Source organism: Sphaerodactylus townsendi, linkage group LG09 (genome assembly GCF_021028975.2).
Source record: "Sphaerodactylus townsendi isolate TG3544 linkage group LG09, MPM_Stown_v2.3, whole genome shotgun sequence".
NCBI classification, from domain to species: Eukaryota; Metazoa; Chordata; class Lepidosauria; order Squamata; family Sphaerodactylidae; genus Sphaerodactylus; species Sphaerodactylus townsendi.
The window spans coordinates 55,353,850-55,380,474 of record NC_059433.1 but is presented as its reverse complement, the minus strand read 5'-3'; the positions used below and the strand labels follow the sequence as shown (position 1 = coordinate 55,380,474).

Genomic DNA, 26,625 nt, shown 5'->3' with positions numbered 1-26,625 from the left:
TTGCTACATCGCAGCTAAAAAAACCCTTTTTTTCAGATAGATACATATTAGATAATTTCCTATACTAGACTTTTATTCCAATCCCAAGATATTTGGGTTTATTTGGAATTGTTCTGGAATGCCAAATAGCAACATTTAAAGGGCCGCTCATTTGCTGTATGGCCTTTTCCTGGTTTTGATCTGGTTTTCAGTGCAACAGGAGGGAAGGGGGTACAAGCTATTTCTCACAGGAAAATAGGAGAACATATAAGGCAAAAGTGTACTGTTTGCTTAATGATAGCTGTTGTTTTACAGGGTGGTAGGCTTCAAATGTGGAGTCCAACCACCTTGGCTACCACATTAGCCAGATTCCCAGGGACAGAGGCGTAGCAAGGGGGTGCACTGGTGCATCCTCTGCCCCCATCCCACCCCAGAATGCCCCCGCCATGCCCCCACAGGGGCACACACCCGGTGCGTCATGACCCCCCCCCACCCCCTTGGAGCCTCTGCCCAGGAAACAGGAAGAGGGGAGGGAGGAGATAGTAATAAATAGGATTGCACATCAGGAGGAGTGTTCATAACTTTGGACCCCCTGAATCAAACCCCACCCTCAGGGACTAGCGCCCCATCATTTTTATCTTTTTGCTGAGGCACTGTTACCAGCGCCCTGGGGTTGCAGTGGTTATAGATATTTTGCACTGTAAGATACTTTGCAATGTAAGATACAAAATAAAGATACTTTGCACTGTGCACTTTAGCAATAGAGGTACATATGTATTTATTCATATATATATTCTGACTCCTAGTCAACTGAGGTTTATTGACTCCTAGTGAACTGAGGTTTTGAGTCAATGGAGAGAAGGGGGAGATAGTGGGCCATAGTGCACCAACGTCAGGGTTGTGACATCACGCTGCCTCCTCTTTTATTACACCTCCTTGAGCAATACAGTCTTGCATTAACCTTGATCGCATGTGCTTGAATGTTCCAGCCAAAACAGTTATTACTGATAAATATTTAAGAAGAGCAAATGTCAGCCAACATGTACAAGCACAAGTCAGGATTTCCCAGACAAATCTATTCAGAAACAAGTCTCATTTTATTCAGTGAGGTTTAAATCCATGACAGACAGTATTTATAGACTACCAATTCAAGAGTACTTAGTTCAACACAAGGTTTTACAAGTCAGCGTTTCAATCTCTTAAACAAAGAGTCTCTTTGCAACATCACCAGGTTCAGAGGAGCATTTGTTCAATGGAACTAGACAGAACGATGCAAAAGCGCGTTTTGAAGAGAAAGACAGGTTAAAACGTTTCCCCCCTCTTTTGCAGCAGGGAGACGTGCAACGTCTCAACTGCATTGCGGCTCCCATTCAACGCTCCGCCCCTCCTAGTCTTGTACTGAAACGAATCCGCCGCTGAGATATGGGCCAGGCGCCTCTCCTAAAACAGCAGCAGCAGACTGGAGGGGTCCTGGACACTCCAGTTGCCTGATCTGCCCCAAGCTGCCTGGGGTCTTCAGCAGGCAGGAGCCCCAAATCATGCATTTTTGGAAGGAAAGGTCCTTTGACGCCTGAGACGGGCCTCAGATGCAAAGTCGGAGCGAGGTGATGACGAGCTGGGCGGGTAGGAAAGCAGCGCGCGTTGCTAGGCAGGGTAGTATTTAGGGCCACCTTTTTATTCTTGGGGGGTGAGGGAACGGAGCTCCGCGTGGGAGCAGCGGTAAGAGGCAGGGACTACTAGACTAAGAAAACAGGGCGGCATAATAAGGCCCTCTGTGTGCAGCGGCGAATGGAGGGGATGCCCGGAGACAAAACCTTTTCCGGTCGCCCTCACTATGGAGCACAGCGTGGCCGTGGCGTGGTGCCCTGCGAGCCGCGGAGCTCCGCCTTCCACCCCATCACCTGAGCCGGCAGCACGAGACGGGCAGGAAGGGAAGCCGGCTGGCTTTCCCCCGACTCTTGCGCCCGCGGCTCGAGTTCTCCCAACGCCAGTGCAGGCACGACAGGAGAAGCCAACAGGCTCCCCATCCCTCTGGACCCTTCCCTCTGAGCAGGCAGCCCGCTCAGAGAAGAAGGGAAGCGGGTGGAGGGGCGCCTTCGCCGCTTCCCTTCCCTCTGAGCAGGCAGCCCACTCGGAGAGGAAGGGAAGCGGGCAGTGATGTATCACGTAACCAAACAGCGTGCGCATTAGCAGTATGCCACTGTCTCTGTGTGAAGGAGAAAGATGCCACCAAATTGCATCACCTTTGGCGAGCCTCTGGTTTAATGTCCTTCAAAACGCCTCTGGTTAACAGCTTTGCTCTGGTCTTTCAAGCTGAGGGCCGGGACTTCCTCGATTGACAGTCCATCTTATCTTGGAGCTTTCTCTTTTCCTGGTGCCTTCATCTTTTCCTAGTGTTATTTGCTTTTCCAGTGACTCTGTATTTGGGTGGGAGACCAACAAGGAATACCAGGGTCTCTGGCCCTTTCCCCACTTTCCTTAAGAGTAGCACGGGGTCCAGCTGCCTTCCCCACTTCAGGAGCGGTGAGAACGCAGCCGCCCCGACGCTGCCTCTCTCCCGCCCCCTCGACGCGTGGAATTCCTGGCGCCTTTTGAAATGGCGCCTTTTGACGACCCCGCGCAGAGTGCAGGGTCGTGGGGAAGCCAGGGCGCGCGCCAGGAATTGCACGCGCTGGGAATTGCCCGCAGCAACCCTCGGGCAAAGGTGAGTGGGGAAAGGGCCTCTGTTCAGTGGAAGACAAATTACCTCTCTTTCCTTGAAAACCCTCCTGGGTGGCCATAAGATGGGGCCTTTCCCCACTTACCTTAAGCCCCGTGCTACTTGAGGAGGGTAGCGCGGGGTCCCCCGGCACTCCGCACGACAGGGGCGGCGACAGCGCAGCCGCCCTGATGCTGCCGCTGTCGCACTCCCTCAGCGCACGGCATCCCAGGCGCTCTTCTTAAGGGCGCCTTTCGATGACCCCGCGCAGAGCTCGGGGTTGTGGGGATGCCCGGGCGCGCCTGGGATGCTGCGTGCTGAGAGCAGCGCGTGGCATAGGGGGGATCCAAGAGAGTGGGGAAAGGCCCATGGTTGTGACTGGATGGTACTTAACTCACACATACTTGTCTTCTCATAATGTGACCAAAGTAGGATAGCCTCAGTTTAGAGTATTAGCCTTGGATTTGGAAGATCTAGGTTTGAGTACCTCATTTGTTTGCTTATATTTTATTTATATCCCACTTTCCCCCTTGATCAGGATTCAAAACAACTCTTCACATTGTTCCCCTGGACAATTTATCCTCACAGCACAGTCTTGTGGGGGTGGGTTAGGCTGAGTGATTATGATGGGCACAAGGTTACCTCAGAAGCTTATGTGGTTGACAGAGATAACTGAACCCAGTTATCCCAGGACCTAATCCATCATTGTAACACTACACCATACCAGGTCTCTGCCATGGAATTCTGGCTAGTCAGATAGTGCGCATGTGGTCAGGGGAGGGGAAGTGCTCCGGGCCATGAACTCATGTTGGTTTAAGGCCTCACAGCCTGTATTTGATTGGTTGTAAAAGAAATAATTGCTAAGCTAATTTATAAACAACAGAAGTAACATTCAAGGAATCTGAAGGGTTTAATAAAAAAAACCCAGATCTTGAGGTTTTCCAACAAAATGTGAACCAGTATCCAATGTTATCTATGCAACAAATGGTCACCAGCTGTGATGTGGTTGTCTCCTTAAAAAAATTTCAGAGCTGCCCCCTCAGTACAGTACAGTACAGTACAGTACAGGATTTCACTTTCTCTTATTCATAGAAGTTTCTCTAGCCTTTCTTTTTTAAAAGATTCAGTTCAGCACCTTCTCTTTGGATGGGAACATGTAGAAGAGATACATGGTATCTTATACAATATACGATATAGATGGATCATATCATGACTCAAGCCAATGTTTTCCATTGTTAGTCTTGGATCCTGCAACATTGAAGTCCTTCTAATATCAATTAAACAAGACTGCTTTTGAAATGAAATCCAAATAATAGCATAAAAGTTCTGATTGTAGTGTAATTATATACCAGGCATTAAGTGTCCTTTTTATATTTAGGTCATCTTTAAGAAACTGCATCCTCCATAGACAAGTGATTCCCTTTAATACGAAAGATGACCAGCAGAAGTGAGTCTTACTCTCCTGGGCAAGAAGATGTGACTGGGCTGACAAGCTTATTGAAAGAATGGATTTATCCAAATGATTACCTATGGGATTTTGGAGACTATGCACCATCTCTTTTGTGGGTGTTGATGCCATTCATAATCCTGTTTTCACCTACTTTAATTGTGCTTGGCTTTATTTATCTTTCTACTGTTCTTCTTCATATTTACAAAAGAAAGAATAATTTAAAGGGAGATTATCTCAGTAAATCATGGGACAATGGAAGAAGGGCAGTGACTTCTCTTTGGGACATGTATGGCATCGTGTGGCACGGTAAGTATTGTTACAGCATATGGACAGCATTTACACATTGTACTAGCGGGCCAATGCTGCTGGCAGGGGGAATGGGGAAGGATGAGAGGCATGGCTGGGCATGGGCACGACGTGAGCATGCCGTCTGGCCAGGCCTCAGCCCATTGGCCGGCCTGGTGGTCCGTGGACATGCTCTCCATCCCATCCTGTATACACTGGGCCGTCCACTCTGGCATGGCCCACCCCTCAGGCAGCAGCTGGAGGGCATGGCCACGGCACACCAGACCTGCCAATGGGCCGAGGCTTGCCCAAGCGATGCGTGCTCGTCACACCCAGGCCCAGCCAAGCCAGAAGTGTGTGGGGCAGTTTTCCACCCCCTCACATGACTCAACAGGAGCCACCCAGGGCAAGTATCCCTGGGTGTCCCCATTGTAGCTACTACACTAATGAGAATAATAGTCTTGTGCTGCCTAAATATAAGGTTGCAGGTACGATTAATTTCAGCTTTCCCTGGGATGCAAATGTCCTGTCACTTTAACAGAAGTTTAGTGAGTTAAATGGGTAATTGGTGCTTTTCATGGCATGCAGTTTAATACCATCATCTTATAATTGCTTGCAGATCAAACAGATATTACAGGAACAGCTAGAGAAACAAGTTTAGAATTTGGCAACCCAGGATATGACTGGGTTTGGTTGATCCTGTGTTGTTACAGGCATTTAGAAATAGTTCTGGATTCCTGTACATCTAGTGAGTACAAATAATAATCATAATTTTTAGGAGCCACTGCCTACTGTATTAAGTATGCTTATGCTCCCATTTTCCTCACAATAGTAAAAGGGGCCAGAATTTGACAGAAGGTAAATTCCTGGTCTCATATACTAGGACTTCCTGGTGTTGATGAGCCTATAGATATTTTTAGAATTTTGAGAATATTGTTGTTGTTGTTGTTGTTGTTGTTAGATTTAATATACTGCCCCATCCCCGAAGGGCTCTGGGCGGTGTACAACATAAAACAATATATAAAATCATCGTAAACACAGTTTCCATAAATACAATTAAAAACAGCAGTTGTTTCCCAAGATAGGCATCTCACAACAACATGGGGAGTGGTGGGGCCAATAACGGAGCATTAGGAGTTTCTAACAAGAAATAATGCTAATCTTGCATTTTAAACAGGTTATGAAGTATGTGGGCTGGATAAAGTACCAAAAGGACCAGGGCTCGTCGTTCTTTACCATGGAGCATTTCCTTTAGACTATTTCTACTTTTTATCTAGACTCTACTTAAAGACTGGAAGACTCTGCTGCTCAGTCGTTGATTACCATTTTTCAAAAATCCCAGGTAAAATGTGCTTTTTGTGTTAGTGGAGATGTATTTGCTTGTTACAACCTAATCAAATTACAATGTCATATTTTATACACCAGACATGAAACACAGGCATATTTTAATTTATCTGGGTAGGTGTTAAATTCTTCTCTTTCTAGTTGTTTGTTGACATGTTGACTGGAGTTCTGTAAGGATATGTCACAACTGTTCTTCCTTTAATACCTATAAAAACAGGCTTACAGTGATGGTGTCTGCATTGGAAAACCACTGAAGGATTTAGTTAGCTACAGTAACAAACTTATTTTTAATAAACAAATTGCATATTTTAATTTTATGTTTTTTGTATGTGTATTTTACTTTTGTTTCAGTTGTTTTAATGTGTTTTTGTGTTTAATGTGTTTTAAGACAATTAAAAAAATTTTCTAGCTGCCTTAGTGGTCCTGCTAAAGACAGGAAGATGGGATGTAAATTTTGTAAAATAAATAAAATAAAAACAATGCTGCATCCCAGAAGAAAAAGCTCCATCCAGTTGCCAGCTAAACAGATATGCCTGCTAATAATGAAAAAGAAAGTAAAAATAGTCCATTTACCACACACACAAAAAGAGGGGAAGATTTTCAACCCATCTGAGAGTATACAAGTCCAGCTTTAAAAAAAAAAAGGTCTTGATTTTGCCAACTTGGAAAGCGCCCATTTATTTTAGCCATCCAATTCAGTGGAAATGAAGCAAGCCTTTATTGGCATAGAGCCATCCAATTCCAGGTATTAAAAAGCTTTTCCAAAATTCAAGCAAGTCCCCAAAATTAGTTTTTTAATTAATTGAGCTTAAAAGGTGAGTCTTTTCCCCTTTCACCGCTCCCTGGAGGAAAATATGGCATTGGCTCTTTTACTATTCTTTCCCTTCTATATATCTCCAGGAATCTATATATATAAAAAGCAAACAGTGACTTTGTTAGTCACTCCCTAGCGCCGAAACGGCTGGACTGCTCTCCCCCAAATTTTCACAGGATGTTCCTCCCTGTTGCAGGCAGGTAATGGGACCTTCAAATCACCGAAAGTCCATACCTGAGCCAGGTAAAACGTCTTTTTCCTGGCGCACCTGGCCCTGAAGCTGTTTGTGTTCAACTGTCACCCTTAGAATGTTCATGCAGCCTGTCTGTCTGTGGCCTGAGGGCTTGGGATGAGGGCTCAGAATGTTTGTGCAGATGGGCAGAGATGAGCAGTGAAAACAGCAAATAGGTAATACTGGTAGATTATACGAGTGGAAGTGAAACACATACACACTTTGCCGTTTGAGATGTCAGGTGGGCCCCCCCCCCCTCACGCTCAGGTAACTTTCACTCTCTGTGCCTCACCCACTGCTACCACAATACACATCCAGCTCATCCTCACACACCTCACTCTGCCCTCCGTCACATCCAACCACCACTTACCCACTTTCTCACTCATATTCACCACAGTTCTCTTACTAAAAGCGAGCTGGAGTTTGCCTTTTTCTTCTAAGAAAATCCATGGTGTGGGGGCGAACCAACACTACTGGCTCCGCTTCTTTTGCACATGGCCCTTTAAGAACCCAGGGAGCTGGCCTCGATCTGAGCGCCTCACCACCCTGCCTCTGCTGCCTGACTGGGATAGCCTCCTTGCCCCAGTTCTGCCTTACCCAAGCCAGGACTGTGCGTGTCAACCAGCCTCATGGACAGCGGGATTTGCACTCTGGACAGTTCCGTTGTGGAATGGAAAAGGTTACCTTTATATTAAAAACACAAGGCACCACCATATAACAATGTGAATTGAAAAGGGAAAGAGGGATTCCATTTGACCACCCCAAAAGGCTATGCTGCGGATCATTGGACCTACGTGGACATCTATGTGGGTTGCGGACTGTGATGAGAAGGACAATTGCCACAGCAACGCGTGGCTGGGCCCTGCTAGTCAGTTATAAATTTTTGTCTTATGTCTCTTTTTATTTGCTTGTCAATTAGTATAGTAAATAGTTGCAATTGTTAGGCACATTTGTAAATCTCAACGTTTTCTTGGCAAGTTTTTTGTTGTTCTTTTCACCAGCAGAGATTTCAACTCTCTCTTTTTCTTTCTTTCTGTTAACATGACTTCCAAAAAGCAGGAAACAAGATATGATTTCTCCTCAGCCAAGTTTTTAGTTTTTGGAAGAAGAGTCCCCAGAGTGAAAGAAATTAAAAAGAAAATAACGAAGTGAAACAAAATAAAAAAGAGAGAGGCAGCTCCTATATACTATTTCTAGTCAGCATTATCTCACTGTTCAGAAGCCTGCAACTGCCTTCAGGTCTGCAAGGATTCACCTGTCAAATCTGGTTTCCCTCTCTAGGAGAGGTGAGAGGAAAACAAGTAATCTTTCTCAGATGACGTTTCTCACTTCAAACATCCCACAGTAGGATAAGCCTTGGAGCACTTTGTAAGTGCTACTGTTCAGACAGCTGCTTCCTTGGAAGTCTACTGTTTTCACTGTTTCTAATAACACATTTAATTTGCTTGTGCATAATATCAAGATTTGATTTTGGAAGGACCAAAATGTATTACAGAAGACCTTGCTTGATTTTTATGGCACAGTTAGTTTGGGAACTGAGACCAAGATAGAATGCGGTAGTCGTGGATTTGGGACCCTCTAGTGGACAGAGAATTAGTAGCTACAAGAAGAATACTTTGAGATTGAATAGGATGGACTTCTGGGGCCATCTTGTGATCCTAAGAAGGAATTGCAAGTCAAATGTTGTTGTTTTTTCCTGAGACCATTGTTTAGAGCCAATACATTTTTGGGACTAATACTCAATGCTGAAATAATAGTAACTTTTAAATTTTATATTAATACTAACATGTACTAATATTGATATTTTATTTTTTTTAATTTTTAATTTCCTGTTTTCCAGTGCTTTTTATTATAGTTTTACATAATATAATCCTTTCCAGTCTTATTTCCCTAATTTTTCTTTATAATTTTATGTTTTGCATTTTATAAATTGAGCAGACAGAGAAATAAATTGTTAGTCAGTGGACTGTTTGAACTCCTAATGTGGACAAAATTCTTCATTAAAATTTTTATTTATAAATTTTGATTGATTCATTGAATTATTGTGTATGAAATGGATGAAAAATGAACATATTGCAAGTCAAGCCACAGAAGAGTGAAAGGGCTGTGGAGGTGGAATGCACCTGTGCCAGCATAGATACCACCTCACAGCAGTGTAAAATGGCATCTATGCTGGTGCAGGGACACTTATGCTGGTGCTGGGGAGCCTGATAAGAACGTCTAGTGCAGAAAATTGGACCTCTTGAGTCGCATTCTCCTAACAAAAGCTCCAAAAGTTGCATCCCATGCTCAGGAAGATATTCAGGTGCAGATAGTTAAAGGTACAATGACTGTTTAAGGATACATGATGATAACATCTCTGTATTGTAAGTAGTGCCAACATTTGTAAGAAACTAGAAAACTCATTACTAGTTGCTATGGGGCAACAATTTAGCTTCCTGCTGTGACAGAATCCTGTCTGTATTAGCATGATCAAACTGATGGCGATTGAATTTTCATTTCACACAAAACCTCATATCTTGTTCTGTGTGTCCAGCAGAAATATAATGTTCAGCCACTGGGGATCTACTACTTTATGTTTCCATCTCGAGCTATGTTCACAGATGTCTGGTACTTTGCCTACACATGTGAAATGACAAGAGCAGAAAATTGCATAAATAACATTTTTAGAACAGCAGTTGCTGAAATGTCTAATGGGAAATTGGATGTTTCTTACTGGATATTCAAAATATTTAGCCTTCAATGAAAGATGACATACAGAGCACACAAACACACAATTGAAATGTCCTGGGATGCATTCTTTCAGGGTAAGAACATCTGTTCTCATGAGTATATCACCCAAGGATTTAGAAAGTCAGAAACCAAATAGAGTTCCAGCATGTTAAAAATGTACAGCTTGATATTAGTGGCTTTCTTGCAATCATCTTTATCAAGCACTTAAGCATGCTTTAGCTGAAATTAGGGTGGAGTTTTGTTTTGTGTTTTCGTTAATGCATAGATTAACCATGCCATTCATTTTAAAGATTTGGTTCATAAATGGATATTCTGGTCTTGCCAGATATTTAGTATCAGGAATAGCTTTAATTATTGCATGACAAATACTACCATCTATCTGCTATTACATTTAGCACATGCAGAATAACCAGAGGTCACCGTAGTGTAAAACCATTGATCTAACTGACTCACAATATGCTAAATATTTCTTGTCCATGTTTCGGAAATGACATGTAAGCAGCAAGGTCTTGCATCTCTCGACTATAATAAAAGAATGTGCTGTAACCCTACAACTTTGGCATGTCATGGTATCAGAATGGACTGCAGATGGTTAGGCAGATTTGTAACTGGTTTTCTGAGCATTGGCTTCTTATGTTTAAGTATCTTTTATAATAACTTCTGATCCTTTGACTTATAGAGGTGTGCGTGCATGTTTATTCTATGGACGGAACACATGAATTGACAGAAAAGGAAGAATTTCAAATAAAATGCTTTTTGTTCTTCATAATGTATGAGCATTCTACCCTGGTTGTTACAAGGAAGAATGAAGACTAAGGAGCACAAGTTACTTGTGCTTCTGCCTCCTTCCCTTTGTGTATGTTATGCTCAGAAATAATCTAGTTTTGTGAGCTCCCAAAAATATGTTAACATATAGCCAGTTTTATCCTCTGCTATCACATTACCTCTTCCCTCCTCTATCATGAAAAATTGCTATTTTGCAACCTGTCGTGTAGGTTTTCTACTGAATGAGTTCGAAACAAAAACCATGGGGCCATGGGGCCATGGGTAAAGCACATCTCTTTGCAGAAACATACTTAAACTTTCTTTTTCTTTTGAACAACTGTTTGGACTCCATTAAGCATCGTTACCTTATCCATTCTTGTTCTCTATTATTCTAGGTAAATTAGCATAGTTGTTTCCTGTTGTCTTTTTGCTTTTAGCTTGTTCTGCTCCATAGCAATCCATAGAACTAAGCGCAGTTGCTACTGGACTGAACACAGCTACTTTGCTGTAATTTGCTGATGATGCAGTCATTGTTGTATGAAACACAGTAATTTTTGACCTTTGTGACTCTCAAAACATCATTTACAGGTTAATGATATTGATTAAGAGTGCTATTAGTCCCAGTAACTGCTATTGTTTTCTGTAGACAAAAAGATGGTACAATATAAGAATCTGTTCTTTTCCATAATTATGTGCAGGGTAGAGAAAGATAGAAAGAACATTTCCCCCCTCTTCTATAAATATAGAACTTGGAGATACCCAAGTAATTCACTTTTCCCTTGAAACTGCTTTTTAATGTTACAGAATATGTTAAAATATCTGATTATGGATCACTCATTAATATGTTGGCCTATTATGTACATGTGGCCTGCCCCACAATGACTGTACGTTTCCTTTGGGGCTGATTTCCAGTTGCACACAATTTTTAGTCGGCATGGCAGATCCGAAAAGTCCCATGTTTCTGAAGAGTGGGAAAGCTCAAATTTTCCCCCTTGGTCCAGAGGGGAAGCGGAGCAGATGGTGCTGCATTACACTCTCCACATTTTCTGTCACCTTCCCACATTCACTCGTCAGCATTCCACCCATTTGCAAATGATCATCCCATGGCTGTTTGCTTCACAGTGGGTTTTCACCTTCATTTTTTGTTTACATGGATTCTAACCATCATCATGCACTTAGGTATGCTTTAACTGCCTCCTCTACCTTGCATGCTGCCCCTCACTCACTCCCTTCTCTTGCATGCCACCCCTCTCCCTCTGCTAGGGTGGGTGGGCCATGTCCAGATGCCAGGCCCCCTCCCCGTCCATCCCCTCCCTTGGTAGGGGTAGGGTAGGGGTTTTTTGGCTGCTGGGAAGAGCTGTGCAGCTGAGCTTAAGATGCAAAGTAACAACAATCGAGATCTTATGTTAGTGAATGCATATTTGAGTGTTGGGGGGCACAATTTCAGTGCTTGCCCCAGTCACCTTAAACATCTTAATTTTTTTAAAAAAATCTTCTCTATTTCAAGGATATCTTGTTGATTTGCAGGGATGTAGATTTATAACATGTGGAGATATGATAAACTCTCAAGGAGAAATTAAGTCTTGGCAAAATGTAAAAGATAAAGGTAAAAAGTACAGTGGCTACACATTTTCAGCATGTTTCAAGATTAAAAAAGAACATCCACACAGGGAAAGGTGTAATAAAGGAGTTAACTGAATTTGGAAAGGTGATAAAACATTTTTAGGATGAGTTTATAAATTATTACCGCAATTTGACACACAAAAAAGAACAAGTTTAAACATGTATGGAAAGATGGATGCAAATTTTGGGGGAAGATTTCTTCAACAATGGGAAACCTTATGGATGAAGGACAGAAAATTCACAACCAGTTAGACATTAAGAGATGGGGGGGAGGTATATTACCCCAAAAGATATTGAGAAGATGGATAAGAACTATAAAGGAAAATGTTGGAAATGCCATGAATAGAAAGAGACTTGACAGCACTTAACACAAACATGTATGGAAGCTAAGAGTATGTTGTTGGGCATTTTGCTGAAAAACGTTCCAAAAATCCTGGAAATAAAATTTTAAGTGAAATGGAAAGTGGAAGGCTGTCATGGCGGGAAGACTCAGAAAATGAATGAACTGAATATGCAGTAATGAAAACATTAAAGAACTATATGAACAAAACACCAACTAAGTTTTTAAAGATAGACAGCATGTTATTTATAATATTTCTTTAAAAATGTGGAGTAGAGAAGGATATTTATAAATTATTAATAATATTCCTGATGTATTGTATTGAAAATATATTAGAAAGGAGGGAAAGACATATGAATGTATCATGAAAAGATGGTCATAATAGTTCGATTTAATATTTGGGAAATGTTTTAAAAAATGATTAATAGCACAATCCTATGGGTGGCTGAATTGAGTTGTGGAATCAGCATGGGCCTATGCTGATGAATTATTTGGCCCCTCCAATGGCACAAGGAGCATCTTTGCTGGCAGAGGGGGCAAAGGTGCCCATGGCTGGCTGCACCTCAGCTACACGGTGGTGAAACCTGGAACTCAGGTTTTCTATGGAGCTGTGCTGGCCTCCAGTTGGATACTAGCATGGGAGCAGAGCATTCCTGGGGATGGAGCTGATGCCAGTTGACTTCCACTTCAGGCAGGCAGGTGCACTGTGGCCTGGGGCTCGAAATTATGCTACCCTTTTGGATGGCCTAGGTCCATTTACGTTCCAAACCAGAGAGGGCTGGTGGGTGAGGATGGTGCAATTCTGGGCCCAGCCTGCTGTCTCCAAAGAGCCCACAAAACTAGAAAACAAATAAACCCCATGGAAATCCTTTTTAAGGAATAACAGAGATATGCCACAGAAAACATGGCGTATCTCTGCACCAGCCTTGCTGGCACAAGGGGGCTTGGCAGGCAGTGGAAGCTAAGGTTGGCTCCATCCCTTGGTCCATCCCCAGAATGCCCCTTGCCACACCAGGTGCCTGTGTATGTTGCCAATCTACAGACACATTTGCACCTTGTGCTGGTGTATGTGCGTCTCTTTGTAGCATCTCCCCACCCCTTTAACAGAAGGGTTTTTGTTTCTCCCAGGAACCAGTTAAGCAGGAAGTCCAAAGTATGCCGCAGGACAAGCAGATCAGTTTGATCCCCTTGCATGCGTGCAAATTCTCCACTGAATCAAAACCATCATGTATTAAAATTGCTTGTTTTCTGTGCTGTGGGGCCAGGGAATAAGTTGTCGCATTTATGTCTACTGTATGGAATTCTTACATATTTTAGGGTTTTTAATATAATAGCTTAATTTTCTTTTTCAGGTATAAAGCTGTTTTATAATGTACAAGGTCTTACACAAGATGGAAGAGCACAATGTGTTGAAATTCTGAAAAAAGGGTACTTGCTAGGCGTCTTACCTGGTGGAGTCCGAGAAGCACTGTTTAGCGATGAGAACTACAGTCTGTTGTGGGGCAACCGTACAGGTTTTGCTCATGTGGCCATAGATGCAAAAGTGGTGAGTTACCACATGCAATACATTATTTGTTATACACTGGAATTTGTACTGGTCTGTTCTAAGTTTTATGGATGGTCTATGACTGAAATAAATAATCTTAAACATGCAATACATTTGAAGTTTTGCTGCATGTTCAGAATAAATCTGCATGAGGTCATCTTCATTGGCCCTTGCATAAGATTAGTAGAATCTTCCACTGTTATCCAGGATTGGTTAGAAAATATGTACAAGTTGTTTTGGTTTGTCATAGGACAAGAAATTTCATTGGAATTCTTTTGTTGAAACCATCAACAGACTGGATGATATGCTGGAGAATTGTTACTAGTCAGAGTGTACATAATATTGCCTTTGATAAACCAATAATCAATATAAGGCTGCTTCATGTGTTCACATGATATAACTTTTCAGCAGAACTGTAAAGGAATTAGAACTGTTATTTGAATTAGAACTGTTATTGTATGTGCATGTAGGGAGAGAAGGGTATGGAGGAAATATCTATCGTGAATGAATGTGAAAGAGGAAATTAAGTCCTTCAGTTAAAGAACAAAAAATGATATTTATTCCACAGGTACAAGACAGGTGAGATGTCAGTGGTGGAGTGGCAAGGGGATGGGGGTGCGTTGCGCACCGGGCATGCACCTGGGGGGGGGGTGGAAAATCACCCCAGCCCCTTCCCTTTTCCTTGCGCCCCCCGCGCCACCCCCTGCGCAGCCCCCCACCCATTCTCACATTTACCTTAGTTCCTTTTCTTGTACTTTTTTAGGCTGAAAAAAAGCAGCCTATTTACAGATCAGGCTCAAAAATGGCCTGAGGAACTACAGTTCCCAGGAGACCTTGGGGCTCACAAGGTCTCCTGGGAAGTATAGTTCCTCAGGCAGTTTTTAGCCTGAAATGTGACGAGGCTGCTTTTTTCAGCCTGAAAAGGTACTAGAAAAAGAAAAGGAACTAAGGTAAGTGTGGAAAGGGGGACAGGGGTGATGGGGGGTGGTGGAAAAAACACACTGCGTACTTGGTGCAGTTTGGCCCAGCTATGCCTCTGTGAGGGGTACAAGACATGTGAGGAATAATTGTCTTCTAATGCCTGTAGAACAAAGCTGCTGAAGAATTGTTTCTGTTACAGAATACCAGTCTATCTTCTTTACTCAAATACTGTTTTTAAAAAGTTCCTAATATGTTGAAGCTGCTGCTTTCTTATGGTTCAGTCCAGAGGCTGCAGCAGCCGAGACAGCACTACTACTGCACCACTTCCAGTGGCCTTTTAGGTGGCACAGAGAGGCAGCAAAAACTGACAAACTCCTGGCTGCTTGAATGCCCTCCATAGGGAAAAATGGACTTATGCCACCCTTTTGGATGGGATAAATCCAACTCCTGTGCTGGGGGCGTTTCTGGGCCAAAAGTCCAATGGAAGCCGATTAAGGTCAGCTCTGTCTCTGGGAATGCCCCTAGCCTTTCTACAGCTGCTCCAGCATCTGACTTTAGGCTCGCACAGCTCTGTGGGGCACAGGCTTTTCCAGGTAGGACACTGTGGAGCAATTTGGCAGCCACATGCCTCCCTGTTTGCTCTCTCCACCAGCATAAGTGGCACTTATGCTGGCAGGGTGGGCAAGCATGCCAATGCGGTTCCATGCCAGCTACAAGAGCTCATTCATCCACAATATCTGGATTGGGCTACCTGAGTGATCCAGAAATCAGCAGCTATCTGAATAAACAGTTTGCTTTTGAAAGGTACTTGCAGGTGCAGAAAAGAAAGGCTGGGAGCAAAGCTAGTGAAATTCTGGCAGTACTTCTGGGTGCAGAAACTACTGTTCTGATCATTGGTGGAAAAGAAACCCTTCATTTCTCCAAAATTCTACAGACCTGTACAAGGGCATTCATTCATGCATTCCTTCAATACTCATTCTTAAGGTTGCACAAAAAGCTTTCAGTGTGTGGTTACCCATGGCTGGGCAGTTTTAAATTGGTCTACTTCTGTGTCTCTGATTACCTAACAGAACAGAGTTATACCAGTCTAATTGCATTTATTTCAGTACCCTATTGAACTGTAAATCAGAGTATTGCAGACTTCTGCAATAACTTCAAGATGAGCAACTTTTTAATTCCAGCATAAACTTTTATAGGTACAGTAAGACATGATTACATACACTAGTAGAGATTGTCATCAATAATATTTTCTTCATGGACAGCGTAATGTTAGTGCAGGAAAATTAAACAATGGGAGGCTGAAATTCTGGCAATGTTTTCCCCATATCTTTCAGCCCATCATCCCTGTTTTTACCGCAAATCTTCGGGAAGGATACAGAACACTTGGAAAAATATGTAAGACTGATTCTGCCTTTATTTTCCCATGTGCTGTTCATACCCTCATGAAACCTTTATAAATTCCACTGATTTTAAATAGACTTCTGTGTATTATTTAAAATCTTATTAAGCTTGTCTCCTCTTGTTACCATTCTGTCCCTTAAATGCTCTACTTTTTTGGTGTTTTTTCCGCTCTAGGATTTGCAACTGTGCAATGTTGTATAGTTATGCCAAAGGCTGTACTGAAATCTAGCACATGTTGATGTACTCATAAACCAGCTGAAATAATTGAATCATGCATAATTTTGAATAGTTATGCATTATCTTAAGGCCTTGGAAAATATCAAGCATGACTGCCAAGGCACTATACAATTATGAGTCAACTGCATGGCCTTTTCTCACATACCTATACATCTGATATTACGAAACAGAAAACAAGGGGTTTGCACCCCACTACATTTGTCAAAACATGAGCATATTTTATATCTTATTTACAGGGCCATTAAAGTGGCTATATGAGCATACCCGGTGGCCAATTGTTCCAATATATGGAGGGTTTCCAGTCAAATTTTGCACATATGTAGGAGATCCTATTCCTTATGATCCATGTATAACAGCTGAAGAACTAACTGAAAAGGTACGTTTTGAATATTTTTGACCCCTTTAAAATTCTTTTGTGTATTCTCTTCAGGACCGTTGTTAACCCTATATCCAGAGGTGGGATCCAACCAGTTCTCACCACTTCTCTAGAAGTGGTTACTAATTTTTTTCTGAGTGCCGAGAAGCAACCTCCCTGCCCAATAGGGACTGGAGGTGCGTGTGTGCGGCGGCGCCACTGTTTCAATCCCACCACCATTGGAACCTGTTATTAAAATTTTTGGATCCCAACACTGCCTATATCTATATGATATCTAAGCAGAGCAGTATCAGTATGGTGCAGCAAAGTTTGTTTTCTTTCTTTGTGGCTTGAGCAAAGTGGTTTTATTTATTTATTTTTTGGTTGCACAGCATAGTTTCTGTAAAGCACTGGCATTTCATTCTACAGCATCCTATCCCCACTGCACATAAGAACATAAGAACAAGCCAGACCAGAGTCCATCTAGTCCAGCACTCTGCTACTCGCAGTGGTCCACCAGGTGCCTTTGGGAGCTCACCTGCAGGATGTGAAAGCAATGGCCTTCTACTGCTGCTGCTCCTGAGCACCTGGTCTGCTAAGGCATTTGCAATCTCAGATCAAAGAGGATCAAGATTGGTAGCCATAGATTGACTTCTCCTCCATAAATCTGTCCAAGCTCTTTTAAAAGCTATCCAGGTTAGTGGCCATCACCTCCTCCTGTGGCAGCATATTCCAAACACCAGTCACACATTGCATGAAGAAGTGTTTCCTATTATTAGTCCTTATTCTTCCCCCCAGCATTTTCAATGTATTCCCTCTGGTTCTAGTATTGTGAGAAAGAGAGAAAAAATTGTCTCTGCCAACATTTTCTACCCTATGTATAATTTTATAGATTTCAATCATATCCCCCATCAGACGTCTCCTCTCCAAACTAAAAAGTCCCAAACGCTGCAGCCTCTCCTCATAAGGAAGGTGCTCCAATCCCTCAATCATCCTCGTTGCCCTTCTCTGCACTTTTTCTATCTCTTCGATATCCTTTTTGAGATGTGGTGACCAGAACTGAACACAGTACTCCAAGTGCGGTTGCACCACGGCTTTATATAAGGGCATGACAATCTTTGCAGTTTTATTATCAATTCCTTTCCTAATTATCCATCATAGAGTTTGCCTTTTTCACAGCTGCCATGCATTGAGTTGACATTCTCATGGAACTATCAACGAAGATGCCCAAATCCCTTTCCTAGTCTATGACTGATAGCACTGACCCCTGTAGCGTGTACGTGAAGTTTGGATTTTTTGCCCCTATGTGCATCACTTTACATTTTGCTACATTGAACTGCATTTGCCATTTCTTAGCCCACTCACCTAATTTATCAAGGTCCGCTTGGAGCTCTTCGCAATCCTTTGTGGTTCTCACCACCCTACATAATTTGGTATCATCCGCAAACTTGGCCACCACGCTACCCAACCCTACTTCCAGGTCATTTATGAATAAGTTAAAGAGCACTGGTCCCAAAACGGATCCTTGGGGGACACCACTCCTTATATCTCTCCATTGCGAGAATTTCCCATTTACACCCACCCTTTGCTTCCTGTTTCTCAACCAGTTTTTAATCCATAGGAGAACTTCCCCTCTTATTCCTTGATTGCTGAGTTTTCTCAATAGAACTCTGGTAAGGAACTTTGTCAAAAGCCTTTTGGAAATCCAAGTAGATAATGTCCACTGGTTCCCCCTTATCCACATGCCTGTTTACATCCTCAAAGAACTCTAGTAAGTTTGTAAGACAGGACTTGCCTCTGCAAAAGCCATGCTGACTCTTCCTCAGCAGGTCTTGCTTTTCTACATGTTTTATAATTTTTTCTTTAAAGATAGATTTTACTAATTGACCATCTTCTAGTCTTTAGGGATGGAGGCTGATTTCAGGGATAAGTTGCATATTAAAGTGAGAAGATCAGCAATTTCATGCTTGAGCTCTTTAAGAACTCTTGGGTGAATGCAATCTGGGCCAGGGGATTTGGTAGCATTTAGTTTATCAATGGCTGCCAGAACTTCTTCCTTGTCTACCACTATCTTTGCTAGTTCCTCGGATTCGCCTCCTAAGAAGCTTGGTTCAGGTGCAGGAATTTTCCTCACCTCCTCTTGGGTGAAGACAGTTGCAAATAATTCATTCAGCTTCTCTGCAATCTCCCTACCATCTTTTAGCACACTTTTTGTTCCTTTGTCATCTAATGGGCCTACCTCTTCCCTAGCTGGTTTCCTATTTTTGATGTACTTGAAGAACTGTTTGTTGCTGGTCAAGATGTTCGCAGCCATGCATTCCTCATAATCCTTTTTTGCCTCCCTTACAACTAACTTGCTTCTCTTTTGCCACTATTTGTGTTTCCTCTCATATTCTTCATCAGTCAAACTGGACTTCCATTTTCTAAAAGACATTTTCTTTTTTGTGATAATTCCTCAACCTCTCTTGTTAACTATGGTGGCTTTCTTTTGGACTGGGTGCTGCCTTTCCTAACCTGCGGAACACATTCCAGCTGAGCTTTTATTACTGTGTTTTTAAATAACCTCCAAGCATCTTGGAAAGTTTTGACTCTCTTGATTTTCCCTTTCAGCATCCTGTACACTATCCCCCTCATCTTTGAGAAATTTCCCTTTCTGAAGGCGAATGTAACTACATCAGAGGCGTAGCTAGACCAGAATGCGCCCAGTGCACACTCTGGCTTTTGCATCCCCCGCGGCTCCCCCTGTGCCCCCTTGCAGCGCACCCCACCCCACCATGGCGCCCCCCCGTGGCACACCCCCTGCACACCCCACCCCACCCCACTTACTTTTAGGAAAGGAGCAGGCAGGAGAATAAGGCCGGAAGCCTGCCTGCATTGCCTGGGCCTGGTGGGAACTACATTTCCCAGGAGCCCCTGGGTAATGTAGTTCCCACCAGGCTCAGGCAATGCAGGCAGGCTTCCAGCCTGCTCCATTCCTAAAAGTAAGTGGGGTGGTGCTCCGCAGGGGGGGAGCCACAGGGAGGGCATGGGGGCACTGCAGGGGGAGGGGGAGGGGAAAGGGATTTTTCTGTCCCCCCCATGTGACCAGAAATGGTGCACCCAGTGTGTCGCGCACCCCCTGTCCCCTGGTGGCTTCGCCACTGAACTACATTAGTAGCTGTCACTTGTTCGCATGTAGAGATACTGAATCTGACAGCATTGTGGTCTCTGTTCCTTATCGGCTCAACAACACTGACTTTCTGCACCAGGTCCTAGGTCCCACATAGAATTAGATCTAGGATCACCTCTCCCCTGGTTGGTTCCACAACCATGTGATCTAAGCCACAGTCATTTAACATATCCAGGAAAGCTCTCTCCTTACTATGACCTGAACATGCATTTCTCCAGCTTATATGGGATAGTTAAAATCACCCATTACCACTGCATTTTTGCTTTTGTTGGCCGCTCTAATTTTTTTTTCCATCTCAGAATCCTCTTGTGCACTTTGGTCAGGGGGACGATAATATATTCCTAATATTAAACTATTCTTCACATCTGGTATTGATATCCACATTGATTCTGTAGGGGAAATCAGCTCCCCTTTCATTGTCTATTTTATGTGACACTATGTTCTTTTATGTAAAGGGCAACTCCACCCCCAATGCGCCCTCATGGTGTTTTCATGGCAAAGATGAACAGAGATGGTTGGTCATTGCCAACCTTGGTCTTCCTTGATGGTCACCCATCTAAAGTTAACCATTACTGACCCTAAGATCTGACATGCTTGGGCTATTCTAGGTTATTCAGGATGCTGATTAGTTTCTTAGGAAGTTAATAAGATAGTGATTCAATTGAATTTATCATAGATTTAAATAAGATAGTCAATGATTGCAAACTGATTAGTTAACGAATTAAGATACAATAGTCTTAATTTTAAAGTTATAGTAGCCTTGAAATGCTTAATATGAGTTCTACTTGAGTGGTTTGTTGGTGGTAATACAGATTTAAAATGTTCTTTTATGTTTTTCCTTCTTTTTCAGACACAGAACGCAATTAAAAATCTCAGAGATAAACACCAAAAAATACCAGGTAGCATACCAAAAGCTTTGTTGGAGCGTTTTAATAAACATCCAAAACATGATTAATGAAAGCACTAGTTTGGAAATAATATGTGTATGTGTGAATTGTATATGTTTATTTAATTATAGGACACAATAATTAAAATATTACTTTGTTATGTTTGTGGGTTAGTGTATATAAAATAAGAAGTTATAGCACTGTTATTAATGCTAGTCTGCATTAGTTTTGAGGCTTTTTTCTGCTAACAAATTGTGCTTTTGACTTTTTAATGGTCTTTGATTAAATTAACCTCTTGTAACAAAATTTGCTTGAACTTCTGATTTTGTAGCACATCTTTTTTGGTTGCTTAATCTTTACATAACTGGTATTACTGTGAATGAATATTTGGACTATTACATGTTAATTCTGTATCACCCCACAGTTCAGACTTTATTGTTTTTAATCAATCTTCCTCTTTTAATAAATAAGCATAGATGGTGTGTGCTATACTAAAGATAGTAGCTATAATTTAAGTACCAAGATAAAATTGATGTGTGATTGTTCATTTTCATTTTTAACCTTTAATGGCATATAAATTATTAGCATATTTCCATTTAAAAGAGAAAACTTTTAAAACATTTAAGTACGGGTGTTTAAAATGCTTTCCAAGAATTTAGCCACTGCCAAGGTGATCAATGGATTACAGTCACTTAGCAGAAAGCGAGTGGTCTGGAGATGTGTGATTGTTACAAGAAGGGGTTGCAGTAGCAGTCCTTCAGCAAAATGGAATTTGAGTCCATTTTTCAGGTTCCACTCCAACTGAATTGTGTTCCAGAATTATAGTTAGATTTTTGAAATACTGGAATTTTTGAAATTGCTATTACATCAAATCTACTCTGCTTTGCATTAATAGTCGATTTATTCTCATGCATGCTTATTTTATGCATTTTGCAATTTTGGAAATTTAGCATAAAATGTATGCAGTGGGCACTGTACAGAATTAATGATGTAGTATACTTCTGAATGTGTAAGTACAGTTTTATTTAAACTGACTTTTTTCCCATCATATTACACCGGAGTCAGGAGTATAGATCCTCTATAACTATTTTATCTGAGAGCCCATTCCACTTAAGGCTGTTAAAGAGTAGTAACATGATCTAAAGTTCATGCATTTTTCTTTTTTGGAAGTCACTTTAAGATTTTTTAAAGTTGAAAAGCAACAAATAATGCATAAAAATAATGCATAAAATAAATAAAACACTCTGGATGAACAAATAGACCAGTATATAAAAACATTCAAGGCCTATTACGTGAAGTAAGTAAAAAAAAGGTACACACCCAATCAAAATGGAACAGGCAAAATGTGACCAATCATATGCAGACCTTTTCCATGATTCAGTGAAAAATCTTTTTCAGATTGGATGACATATCACCGCCTGAAAGTAACTGGAGGCAGAAGGTCCACACTTCGCAATAAATGTTGATAGTAATTATATCATTGGCTAACACTCCCATAATCAGCAATCACATCTTGCTAAAATAATAATAATAGTGATTTGTAAACTATCTGCAAATTATGCTCTGTACAAAACATATATTTCAAAAGTCCCACACTCTGCGTAGGCTTACATAGTCATTTAATATTAGTTACCTTCTACAGATCAATTGACTGCTAATGATGTAGCAGTTGGAGATCTCTGCTCAACTCCCCTTTGTGATGAAACTCATTAATCTGCTTCGCTTTGATAAAAGGTACATCTGGTTCAACTTACAAAAATGTATCTATAAACTGTATCCCTGGGAACTACTTCAGGAATTAGGAAGTTTCATCCATCAGTCACTATTTGATATAAAGAACATGAATTTAGGATTACCAACAACGTATATATATCACTTGAGAAATATGTTGACACTCTTAGAGAGGAAATTGAAAATGTGGAACCAGCTGGTAATGCTGCAGTGGCTGGCAGAATTATCAGAACCAGTCTTGTAAGCAAACCCATGTTTAATTATCAAACTTTTTTAAAAATGAAGTTATTCACATTATGTAAAGTTGAGCCAGAAGAAAAACAAGAGAAAGTCTCCTTTATGTGTGGAAAGCATGTTTCCAAGTAAAGTCTTGCATATTATTTACCTATTTGTGAAACATACAATAACAACCAAATTGTTGATCTCATTTCCTAAATTGTGGACATAAAGGCATTACACTCATTGCAATACTTCTTGCTTAGCACTTTCTGCTGGATCAACTGTATCCCTTTAATCTCCTTCCAACATTCAATAAACGGTTGCTATTTCTAAATGCTTGTTTCCTGTCTATAATGTTTGTTCTTCATAGATGTTTGTTTACTCACAATTTACCAATTTAGTATCACAAAGCAGATTTTCCAAAGTCAAATAGTTCTTCATAAAGATTAGTGTTTTGAGTTTAATATATGTTAAGCTGAAGTAGTAATAATTGCTACCAAATTAATTTGTTCAGATGTGACTGGCACTCAATACCATAGGGTTTTTTTTAACACATATGACTGTCAAAGAGATTACAAAAACTGACAGCTTGGTAGTTCTAAACATTTTATTCCAAAGCAACTGGATGGTTATCTCCTATGCTTTTTTGCTGCTGTGAACAATTCCTTCAAATGCAGAATGTTCCTTTCATGGAGTTATGATTTGTTATTTCAATTTAGTGTTAGGTTGCAGGACTTTCATGGCCAGAGCAATGACTGCAGGGACGGAGGCCAGGAGGCATGTCCCCTGGCCTCCACAGAGGGACAAAAGCCAGGAGGGCATTGGGGGCCAGTGCAGGGAAAACTCTACCTTTCACCCACTGCCATTCGCACGGCAGTGGGTGGAAGACACCGCGTTTGAAAAACCTCGCTCATTTAACGAGGTTCAAAAGTGGTGTTTTTAGCCCACTTGAGGGGAGTGAGCGCAGCAGTGCCAGCTGTGCGAACAGCGCCCCAGAGATGGTGTTTTTACTGTCTCTAGGGTGCTGTTTTCTGCCCATGCAGAAACAGCCAGAGGTTACAGTAAGTTGGGAGACTAGGCAATATTGGGTGAAAAAACTATCTGGATCCAATCCATTGATCATAAAATTGCCACTCTGTATGGATGTAAAAGTACACATGTCTTATCTGTTTCTAGTTAGCTATCCTTCTCAAAACTGAAGTTTCCCCTTCTATAATATGCTGAATAGTTTTTAATGCTTGTTTGTGGAGTTGTTATGACTTCTCTCTTTTGAACTTTGTCACATGAACTAGAGTTCAATTAGTACATTCCAGTTTAAAACCAGGACTGCCAATCAAAACAAAGTCGAATATGGTTGTACTTCATACAGCAGAAAAAAGTTAAATGAGAGCATTGTGAACTCAACTGGAATGCCATACAAAATGGCTTGAATGCAAACTCATGTCTGTGTGGTGTTATATGCATGTGGCTCCTCACAGTGCCAGCCATGAGGACCCATATACACAACAGCCAAAAGCTGATTGGTTGCAGTCCTATGCACATGTCATTAAACACAGTGTGAGGCTCACTATTGAATAATTACAGGGCTTAAATCCATCAGAATTCTTTGTGTTCTTTAAAGTACTGCAGAAAAAAAATTGTAGCATGGGCAAGTAGAAGTGGTTTAAAGGTTTGTTGAAAACTGGCTGTTAAGGCAGCTATGGATTTCACTGGGCATTGTCTGACATCCTAATCTAACAGACTGCATTGTTATGAAGATCAAATTGGTATCTTATATAAACAAAGAAGAAGCAGCGTTTGGATTTATATCCCCCCTTTCTCTCCTGTAGGAGACTCTAAGAGAGTTACAATCTCCTTGCCCTTCCCCCCTCACAACAAACACCCTGTGAAGTGGGTGGGGCTGAGAGAGCTCTGAAAAGCTGTGACTAGCCCAAGCTCACCCAGCTGGCATGTGTGGGAGTGCACAGGCTAATCTGAATTCCCCAGATAAGCCTCCACAGCTCAAGCGGCAGAGCGGGGAATCAAACCCGGTTCCTCCAGATTAGACTGCACCTGCTCTTAACCACCACACCACTGCTGCTCCTTGGAAAATACATGAGATACAAACATGTATCAGTGAACTTGGGCCAAAACTTCTAATTATTGTACAAAAATATTTATCCAAAGGCATTTTCTTATGTGAAATGCTGCTACCCATTTCAAGGTGCTATAGTAGCTACTTTAAAAGCTTACACATACAAATAAAATCCTCAATAACTCCTTGCTCCTATTTCTATCTCTCATTATCTTGCTAGACTTAATGCTGTTGTCCTCGTTCTCTTCATACCACCCCCTTCTAAGCTTTTTAATCTATTGTGTCCCATATATAACAATAATATTTCTTGAAAAGTATATGAAAGGAGCTATTGCAGCTACAGACTCAGGGAAAGCTGTGACATAAGTACAGTCTCTTTGTTAGTACAAAAGTAGTTCAAAAAGATGTTGGCGGAACATATTCCTTTGCCCTTCACTTGCATCATTATTAAGTAGGATTTATTAAATAAATGTAATGCTAGAATGTATTAATAGTTTAAGCTACAACCATTGGAAATCTAGCCTTTGTTGATGTGGACCAATTTTGTGTTGATGGTAGCTGATAACATTGCATATTGGACAACAACTGTGGCATTGTCTACCCTATCTTCTATCAAGCACTTAATTTCTTAAATTGTTTTCAGTGTTTTCAATTCATGAAAGATGCAAGAATATTCTGACAAAATGTGAGGCTCCAGCAATGTTTGAGAAAATTAAATGTTGGGTAACTTAAAAATTCTTTGAGAGCCAACCTAAGCATGTAACTAAGAAATTTTATTTAAGGGGGCTTAGTCTCAGAAAAGTGCTCTTAAGATTGCAGTGTTTTTATGATTTTGCAGCCTTCTATTATGAAATTAGAATTTTAATGAGATTTAAAATACAGAAGTATAAAATGTAGAACGCATTACTTTTCCAAATAAATTGATCCTTACATATTAGGTAACTTCTAAATTTCTTCATATAATGGGTCATATGGTAAATAATGACCAATGTCTTATTTTACACTGTGGCCACTAATAGATATACAAAGTCAGGTGCTCTAATATATTGAACAGCTTTTAAATACTTTGGTGGTTATAGACCAGAACATCATGGATGCAAACCTACTTCTTAACCAGGAGTGTGACAGAACAGATAATTCTTTGATTAATATTATTTTGGTATTTTTGGAAGTAGAGAGAAAAAGATATCCTTATTTATTTGTTTGTTTGTTTATAAATATTTATACCCCACCTTACACCAAAGTCTCTCGGCAGCTTATACAGATTAAAAACAATAAAGTTAAAGTAAATATCTACATCCCAAAGTTGGGAATGAAATAAGAAGCTAGTTACAGCTGCAAATAAATACAGCCAATTAGGTGATACAATATGTAAAACCCATGAAAAACAATACCTTCGTATTTTGCAAGATGTATTATAACTTTATTCTTATGGATTAAAGATTGGTTAAACATCAGGAATAAAAAAGCAGGAATATATGGGCAGATCTTGTAGTGGGGGGAAACACAAAAAGGGCCCCCCACAGTACTGGATTGTACCTACAAGGTCTGGGCAAACATCAGATGCAGTATCTTCTGTGACAGTCTCTACACAGGTGTGCCGTGTTTCCATTCTCCAGTGACCAACACAAAAGAGGGACGGATGCCCTCCTTCATACCTTTTGGGAGATCGCTGGTCAATTCATCCACCACCTTTCCTGTATTTCCTTGTTTCTGCCATCTATTGCCACAGAGCTGATCTGGTTGGCATTTGCCAGCACCTCTGTCAGAACTTTATTATTGTTCAAATATCAGTATGTATGTATTTTAACATCTGAGATAT

The 26,625-nt window shown here is 41.3% G+C and overlaps 1 protein-coding gene across 2 annotated transcripts; it reads left to right on the top strand.

Moving 5' to 3' along the window:
* Positions 1-1,342: 1,342 nt before the first annotated feature.
* LOC125439017 (transmembrane protein 68-like) lies at positions 1,343-23,063 on the top strand. Of its 2 annotated transcripts, none has more exons than XM_048507842.1 (8): positions 1,343-1,583; positions 4,056-4,433; positions 5,590-5,754; positions 13,616-13,809; positions 16,065-16,125; positions 16,605-16,744; positions 20,743-21,321; positions 21,497-23,063. In XM_048507842.1, the coding sequence occupies exons 2-7, from the start codon at positions 4,112-4,114 to the stop codon at positions 20,845-20,847; spliced, it is 987 nt and encodes a 328-aa protein (XP_048363799.1). In that variant the 5' UTR covers positions 1,343-1,583; positions 4,056-4,111; the 3' UTR covers positions 20,848-21,321; positions 21,497-23,063. The 2 variants fall into 2 exon arrangements, with proteins under 2 accessions (XP_048363799.1, XP_048363800.1); XM_048507843.1 differs by having other exon boundaries at positions 1,343-1,602.
* The last annotated feature ends 3,562 nt before the right edge of the window (positions 23,064-26,625 follow it).